Raw genomic sequence first — 9,417 nt, 5'->3', positions numbered from 1 at the left:
ATGTTATAATTCTCAACCAAAGCAAGATGTCAGCTGTAAATGCATTTGTTGTTAGTGTCATGTCACATTTTTAGACAGCTCACTGCAATACATCATGAACGAGTGTTAGCATGCAGGTGTTTGAGTTTTAATGTATATATGCTGACAAGTTATTATGGCTAGATGAAATAAGGAATAAAACCTTTTGGGTTATATTCCTTATGTTATAGGAAAATAAGTAACATGAAGTTGCTCGAGTTGTGATGAAGCAGAGTTACTGTCTCAACGTTTATTATTTTATCTAATGCTGTCCCAAGTGTTTTATTCTTTTTGTACAACAATTTTTAAAGCATTACAATCTTTTTATTTATGAAAGAATAACACTCATACTGTAATTCTGTTTATAGTTGCATTTAATTGATTAAATCATTTCTGTTATAGCAGCCATAAACACTCCCCAGCCTTCCTTTTTTAAGACAAAAAAAGAGAAAGTCCTCTGTCCTAAAGATTACCCTGTATTGGAGACCTTACTGACTGCTACAAAGTGCTGAAACTGTAGACACCTTAACCATAATTGCTTAACATTTCTTCATATGATCAATTACACACATTTTAATCCATTTATATGGAGGATCGGTTGTACAACTCCGTATGGATTAGCTGTTAGCAACGCGCATTTTAGAACAAATGTTAACATTAACCTATGATTTGCAGCTGTACTAGGCTCTGCTGTTACAGGAAATCCAAATTTAACTTTTTCTGACCAATCGAAAATGAGAAGCTAACAGCACCTCGGTGTAAGACGGTAAAGTCACAGTACATGATGGGCTTCTTAGAGTTTTATCAGGGGGTCATGTCTAGAACTGACCAACTTTATTGAGCAGTTTGTTGGGCGAAGTTTAGTGTCCGATTACTTACTTGACCGTCATGTTCCTGGTTATACATTTTCATAAAAAGCTAATATTAGCTCCATGGATTTGTTTAGCCCTTTTCTTTAAATTGCCAAATATTTTTATTTTACATCTTGCCCAAGAGTAATATGACACCTCGCTCATTTCACCACCCCTACACACTATTCGCATAATCCTCATGATAGATGCCATGAACAAGAAAAAAAAAAAAAAAAAATCAGCCAAGATGTGTTTGTTCTCCAATATTGCACTTTAGCCACACAAGTAATGACACACACTCGCTCATCGTCTACATAAATACATGGGAACCACTGCTGTGTGTCTAATATGGCCGTCCATGTATTATTTAAACATTCAACTACTTCTCTGTACATGCTATGCTCAAGGTGGTTTGTAATTTCCAACTAGGGAAAATGAAATAAAATGTCCCTTTGAATTGAAATTCCTACTTGTCAGCTTCTTGTAGACGAGTACCTATCCAGTTTCTGGTATGATGTCAAACCAACACGGCTTCTTAGGGCATCAAAATTAAACTAAACATAATGAGTTTAAATCAACAAAGGGACATATTTGCATGTTAAATCTTTAACACTGACTAATACAGTTTGCTGTTTAAGCATGAGAACTTGCATAAATTAGTCAATACACTCAGCTCACTAGGTTGTTGCTACAAAAAAAGTGAACACAAATTCCCACCATCCCACATGCACCTTAAGTGAACAAAGTCAGAAGTCTTACTGAGGTTTACTTCAAACCTCATCTAATGCTGGACATCTGGACTACGTAAACTATACACTCGGATAAATGTCTCCTTCACAGTTTCTAGCAGCTGCAGAGATTAATTACTCAGATTTTTCAGGAGATTATTTTTCCCTTTTTCATAAATGCCATTACTGATGATTGTACAGTTGAGGTAAGTTCTCCAACCCTGTCAGTGAAAGAATGTTGTGTATAAAGGTTCAGTTAACACTTTGCAGTTGTTTGGTCCAAACAGGAAATTTCATTACTTTCCAGTGAGTACATCAATCACTGTTGAACAGGTACAGGACAAGTACAGGAGTTGGAATAGTTACACTATACTTATGATGGGTGAATGAAGCTTTTTTGTAAAAGTCTAACAGAGCTGAGTGGTGATCAATATTTAGCAATAACAATAAATCTGGTATGTTTTAAAAATCTAATAAAATGTAAATTTCGTCAGTTGTACAGATGATCTTAATCAAGCAGCTTAAGCATGCAGGGGGCAAAAACAACTTACTGAATAGCTACATAATAAAAACCAAAACAGGAAGGCTTTATGCATTGCGAGTCTAGTACGATCGCATTCATATAAATAATCTGAAACAGATGGAGTTCCACATCTTGCCGTTTAACTTCTATACAGGTTTTCCCAAAGTTTAAAGTAGCAGTTGGTCATTTTTAGCACCCTCTGTTGTCTGTAAGCTGAACTGCACTCACAGTAAACACATTGTTCATACTTTCCCTCTTCTCCTTATTTAACACTAGTCTTTCTGCTGCAGGTATGTTCACATCAAGGAAAAGCCACAGAGCTGATCAGCTGTTTCTCTACTCTTAAGTGGGCGAAGCTAAATTCTGTACCGGAACAAATGTTAACAGAAATCTCAAATACCACATGTGCTGACTGCTAAAACTGCAAATGATAACTATTTTGATATACCTCTATCTAAGATGAGGTTTATTGCAGGGCTAGAAAACCTTTTTAGCTTTACAGATTGCAGCTTTTTCTTTTTTTTTTTTGTAAAAATACCAATAATTGAGTAGTTTTGTCGAATAGTATTAATCACAAAAATATTTTGTTGTTTTGCAAATTATCCAGCTCTAGTCGCTGATGTAGTAAAATTATTTACAGCACAAGGTAGCACAATTACATCAGTTTGTTTTTTCTTGAATGAAAAAAGACGACGATTAAAGTTGCTGATGCTCTGTAAATTCACAATGCCTTACATGGATTTGAAAAAACAAAACAGAGTTTGGACTTCATGAGTAGGTTCTTGTAGTGTTTGTGTAAATGATTAGAGTATAAATGCCTCTTTGTCCATGAAACCAAATGAGGTTGTATATTTTGACTGGAGAGCGCCCTGGTCTACCTCGGCTGCAGGTCCGGGTAGAATATTCCATGAATCACGCCTTCAGTGATGACGTTCGACATAGTGTCTGGAAAAGAAATAGATTTAAGTAATGGAATGTCACCCAGCCCTGTACAACAAACCAATGCAACAAAGAGCAACAGACCAAAGCGCTCTTAAAAAAACTTAAATCTGACACACGTTCAATGTGATCATATTGAAATATCAGGGATGTGTTTTGGAACTGTGTTTCTGATTCCTTTGTGTTTAGTGCTGAATTTTCATTACGCCTGCGAGATGGTTGTTGTCTGCCTCACTGACATCACAAAAGAACAATGTTATTGCTGTAAGAGTTTTCTTATCTCAAACATAACGGATCATAATCAGGTTTTGCCGTTAGGGCCTAAAGATTAGAATTTATTTTCTCATTCATCATATTAATAAGTAATTCAGCATGGGCATAGTGGAGACTGCAAACATTAATCTTGATAAATTGTCCCAGAATGCAGTGCAGTCGCTCAAAGTTATCAGAGAGACTACTGATAACTTCACAAGTGCAGATCGTGCCAGCACTCGGCGAGAGAATGTGTTTCACTTGTTCTCTAATGACTTGTAAATGCAGTCACTCGTTAGTTCAGAACTAAATTTTGTACCTTAACCTCCAAACACGAAGGGGGTCTCCACGTTCACACACATTTGTTATACTGAACTTCCAGCCTCATAATACACAGTGCTGATCGGTTCTTGCTATCTGATGTCACCAAAATGAGGATGGGTTTCCTCTTGAGTCTGCTTCCTCTCAAGGTTTCTTCCTACTGCCTTATCTCAGGGAGATTTTCCTCACCACCGTCACCGTGGGCTTCCTCATCATGGGACAATCTGATCATTAAGACTTGTTCACATTTCCTCAGACGTTTTTGATTTCATAAAGCTGCTTAGCAACAATAAGGCTTAGCAACAATAACCCTTGTTAAAAGTGCTAAATAAAATAAAACTGAATTGAAACACATGCATAATTAATAAAAATGATTACATGAAATGCACGTTTTCATGATGCACTCTTTTGCATCTTGATGCGTCATGTCACAACATATTCTAGCATTCCTAATTAGTGTAGCAGACATTTTCATGCTTGTGCTGCTTCTACTTCATTCTTGTTGAGTCTAGTTCATTTAGGTTAACCTGAATTCTTGAATAAGATGTTAATCATGCTTATTTTACACTTAAACACTAGATGATTAAATTATGTTTAAGTGCTTGTGTATACGTACCATTAGTGGCAGGAAGCAGATAGGGGTCCCTCAGGAAGAGGAGAACAGGCTGATGTGTCAGTTTACTGTAGAGGAAGGGAAGAAGAAAGAAAAATAACATGAGGAAGGAACAAAGGACTGAGAGAAAGCCCTGATATACGTGACTCTTTGCAACATTTCTATGTCGGCTGCGTCACATTAATCCTGTTGACGCTGCAATTCTGGCCGTAAGGATATTTCCACATAAGCCTTTTCCCCTACAAGCAAAACGCTCACAATGCAAATGACATACGTAGAAGCACAGTTTCTTCTTGATGTATGTCATTATACTGTTCACTTAAATTATAATTCGTAGAATATAAAATTACAGCCGTACCATGAGTCCTCGGATTCAGTTTCTAAGGACCTGAAAAAAAAAAAAGGGAAAAAAATATATAAATAGAGGGGAAAAAAAGCTCGATAGAATCACACTGGCGACAGTCTCTTTCTCCTTTTACAAAATTGCACCCTAGCGGCCCCTCCTTACCCACAACTCTCGGCCTTTGGCAGGGACGGGAGATGGCGGATATTGAGAAAATCCAGGAATATTTTAGGAAGGACCTCATTTTCCATGATTATAGTCTAGAGAAAGAAAAAACAACACACGTGTACAGGGTCAACAGGGAAGAACGTGAATCAACAAGACAAAATAAGGCTGGAAAAATTCCTAAAAATGTCCCAATGCAGTCATCAACTTTTTTAAATTGAAATTCTACGCAGATGGTCTGAAGCTATCGGAATATAGGCATCAAGTTTGCAATTATATTAAAAAGTTAGCAGTTTGGTATCATCTACAGTGCATGCACAAAAAAGACACACTTGAAGAGTTGTTAAGTGTCTAAAAACAGACATATTTATTTCCTACTGTATGACACACATCTCTAAAACTGGACTGAAAAAATGAAGCTTAAAACAGACTGCATGCATGCAGTCATACACTGGGGCGTGGCCCAAGATTTAAACTGAGCTATATAAAGAAGTGGTTGTGACTGTAATTATATACTTAATTTACTTGAAATAAGCTGTGATTTAGACATGATATTGCACAATGCTGAACCCTGTATCTCCAAAGCAAACCCTAGTCATCAAAGAACCCATGACTGAAATTTCAATGTCTTCTTTTAAAACGATAAGCTCAAAAAAAATTAAGCATTTCACTACATTTCGTACTGTGTATGACTGTGTATGTGACAAATAAAATTTAAATAAAAAAAAAATCTGTCTTTGGACATAATGATGAAGGTCCACATTTATAAAGCATTTCATAAAATATACCCTCCCCTCAGCCGTACCTGAAGGTAAAACTCCAGACCGTGTCTTCTCTGCTCCAGAACTTTAGGGATCCAGTTCCTCACATGCTTTGATGGAAGCTCTGGAGGTTTAATGATTTTCTTTAACTATAAAGAATCCAAACAAGAAGTGAACACTTATACTAGCTTCTTTAACACTACTGTGTTATTCTGTTATGGCTGTGTGATATTTAACACCATGAGCAAAAGTAAAACATCCATGTGTACTATCTGACCATTTCAGATCTCCATTTAAACTTTTTTCCCGTGATAACAAAGCAACATCTGTGAGACCATGTGCAGAAGAATAAATGACAGATATTACTCACACATCCTCAGTGTTAATTATGCACCACACACACATCACCCAGCATGCCTCGTAATCTTTTCAAAATCTTTTCTAAGAGACACTTTAGGAGATTAAGTTTAAACCCAAAACAAAAACAAAACGCAATAAAAAGCTTAAACGATATAAAATTAACCTGGGTAAATGGGCACTTTTCTGTCTGTCTGAGCCTGTCTAATTTACGAAACGTATATATTTAAGGCAGTTGAGCCGTTATGTCATGATTTGGAGCGGCTTAAACCATAAAATATAATTTAGTGCTGTACAGGACTACAATTCTGACGGGAAAGTGTGTTATCTTTAGGGTGTGGGAGGTTACCTCTCCTTTTCTGTGACTCAGCATGGGAGAGAGGAAAAACTTACTGCTAAAAGTTCATCAACTTTTGGCATAAACACACCATTATGTAGCCGTTGAAACCCTGACAGCCGAAATCCCCCTAAGCCATTTGTGTGTCTATAGCATTGTATGTTTAAAGTTAAGGACAATATGGTTATGTTCCAGGTCTTCATGGAGTGACTGTGGCCCTGAGTAACATGTAAAACTTGAGCTTAGAGGTTCCACTTGTTTTTGTTCCACTATGTTCTTGTTTTAAAGAAAGCAATCGAAATTAAACTTAAATAATTGTGCAAACACCGGCTATGCCAAACAAAAAAAAAATGTGTAAGTAGTGATAGTATATCTATGACATCCAGAACCATTTCTGTTTTAGTAGGACTACACAGATATTAAAAATATGCTTTAAAGCCCAAGCGGCACAGATCTCTGCCGGCAACACAGCACAAGTCAATGATAATAAAATAAATTAATTAAGATAAAAAAAGTTGTTCAATAGAAGTAGGCTTGTTTCAATGAGGAAAACTTTAGATATCAAACTGTGCATTTGGGTTTTCAGATGTATTATGTAGAATGAAAGCTATGATTGCTTTGAAATTTTACCACTACTGGAATATGGGAGTGACGTTGAAAAAATTAACTCTCAAAATTAGCTTATTGGTATTATTTTTTGTCATAAAAACAACCAGAAAAACACAAGATCGTGAGTAGCTGCAATATTTCTTTGCCTATGTAATTGTCAAATTTTTTGCTCAGCCCTGTCTGTATAAATGGTTAAAATGAATTATTCTGTAAATCAACAACCTATATTTATTTAAAATAAGCAAACTAAAAAAAAAAATAAAAAATAAATTGTTCAGTGTGGTTCTTTTGATAAATTAATGGAATGGCAGGTAAATATTGCAAAAACAAGAAGGGTAACTCAGCCCAGGGTAACTCAGCCCAGGGTAACTCAGCCCAGGGTAACTCAGCCCAGGGTAACTCAGCCCAGGGTAACTCAGCCCAGGGTAACTCAGCCCAGGGTAACAATCTCCTGTGACATTAACTCAGTCAGTTCTGAAACAAAGGCAGCTACCCTATATGGCCAAACATGTTAATTACCGAATTCAAGTTATCCCCCTTATCCAGAGTGAAGGGAAATCTTAATGCCTCAAGGTACTAAAAAATCTTGGACAATGCCATGCTTCCAACTTTGTGGCAACAGTTTGGTGAAGGCCCTTCTCTATTCCATCAAGACTGTGTCCCAGTGCACAAACCAAGGACTATACAGTAAGGACATGGTTTGACGAGTTTGGTGTGGAAGAACTTGACTGGACCAAACACAGAGCCCTGACCTCAACCCCATCGAGCACCTTTGGGATGAACTGGAACAGAATGAATGGACACAAATTCCCTCAGGAACACTTCAAAATTATGTGGACAGCGTTTACCTTAACCCATACTGACTCCATATTGAAGTACATGTATTTAGATAAAATGTCATTGCAGGTTTGTCCATGTGATGTTGTGTGATTTATAGTCCACTTTCATGCATGTTATAGCATATTTTCAAATTAGATTATCAAATTAAACAATAAATAGGTTACATGTTACATATTTGTCCTGTATATTTCATCAACACTGTTCCTGAACTACAGTACAAACCCAGTTTTAAAATTATCAGCCACAAATATTGTTTGTGGTAAATGACCTTTGTAACACTTGAACGCTGCACATGTATGCAGGTGTTTTCACCGGAAAACCACCAAAACGCAAAGCAGGTACCAGATGCACAGCTCTGAGTAAAAATGAAAAAAGCTCACCATTTTGTGCAGAGCATGGAACTCGCTGTAGCGCTTCTCCACGGTGTGCTGCCGCCCGCTCGTCAACACCTCGATCTTAAAAACCTGACAGAACACAAAATCCTGAAGCTAATGAACGCGGCACGGTGCGAGCGGTGTGCGTGATAAATCTCAGAGCACGACAAGTGTATTCACGGATTTATATTCACAGTCATGTTGGGAGTATAATTATAAATTGTATAAACATATATTGTGTTAGACCAGCACAACCTAAACAACATAACTCGGGTTAAAGATGTAACGCTATACTTTAATTAATGCATAACTCACCGTGTAGCATTTTTCCGAGCCGCTCTCTTCTGAACGGAAAGAAGGGATGGACACGGATACAGGATGCATTCTGAAAACTTGTGATATATATTTGTATAATTGATTAGCCAATACAATAAGGAGTAAACCGTATGGTCTGGTGACCCTGTGCTGGCTGTCAGGTTCAGTGAAAACGGGCGGGCGGCTGATAAACAAACCGTACGATATGGGAGAGTGCGCATGCGCAGTCTAGAGCACAAAAGGACGCACAAATGGGCCTTTAGGCTGTAATCGCATTTGCCTGATTTTAAATCACACCAGAGTTCATTTATTGTGCAAAGAGTTCACACCAGAGTTCATTTAACTAGCAAAATATATTTATTTCTAGTCATGAAAAAACTGTTAAAAAATTAAAAAATGTTAATGGTATGTGATTTATCTTCATATGTTCATAAATTAATTCACAAAATTTTAAAACATCACACCTTCAGAATACATTTATTCCTACATAAATATTATTCATTAGTTTATTTATCTTCTATATCTCTTATCCTGTGTACAGGGTCACAGGGAGCCTGGAGCCTATTCCAAGTGACTGTGGGTATGAGGTGGGGTACATCCTGGACATGGTGCGAATCCACTCCAGGGCACGTGCACATCTACAAACAATTTGGGAATGCCAAGTAGCCTAATCTGCATGTCTTTGTACTGTGGGAGAAAACCACAGAGCACTGGGAGAACATGCAAACTCCATGCACACAGACCCAAGGCGGGAATCAAATCCTCATCTCTGGAAGTGCTAGGCCACAGTGCTAATCATAACGCCACATGCCACCCTTGCATAATATACTATACTGGTATATTTATGTCTCGTTTCAGTTCATTCCCAAGGTATTCACTGGGGTTGAGGTCTGAGCTTTGTGCAGAACACTTGATCATCAAACTCATCATCCAACCTTCATCAATCTAAACAAACCATGTCTTCATGGGGCTTGCTTTGTGTGCAGACGCATTGTGAAAATAGAAGAGGTTTGGGCATCTTTGCTCCACTGAAGAAAAGGTAATACTACAGCATACAAAGACATTATATAC

The 9,417-nt window shown here is 37.4% G+C and overlaps 1 protein-coding gene across 1 annotated transcript; it reads right to left on the bottom strand.

Annotated features, from left to right (window-relative positions):
• Positions 1-2,770: 2,770 nt before the first annotated feature.
• snx24 (sorting nexin 24) lies at positions 2,771-8,542 on the bottom strand. Its single transcript, XM_053516114.1, has 7 exons — positions 8,347-8,542; positions 8,038-8,121; positions 5,559-5,663; positions 4,754-4,848; positions 4,604-4,633; positions 4,249-4,313; positions 2,771-3,065 (listed from the first exon to the last, which is right to left on the bottom strand). Exons 1-7 carry the CDS (start codon positions 8,413-8,415, stop codon positions 2,995-2,997), a joined length of 519 nt encoding a protein of 172 aa, XP_053372089.1. The 5' UTR covers positions 8,416-8,542; the 3' UTR covers positions 2,771-2,994.
• Positions 8,543-9,417: the final 875 nt, after the last annotated feature.

The sequence above is a fragment of the Clarias gariepinus genome, chromosome 17 (assembly GCF_024256425.1).
Source record: "Clarias gariepinus isolate MV-2021 ecotype Netherlands chromosome 17, CGAR_prim_01v2, whole genome shotgun sequence".
In the NCBI taxonomy this organism is placed as follows: domain Eukaryota; kingdom Metazoa; phylum Chordata; class Actinopteri; order Siluriformes; family Clariidae; genus Clarias; species Clarias gariepinus.
This window is presented reverse-complemented; position numbering and strand designations above follow the sequence as displayed.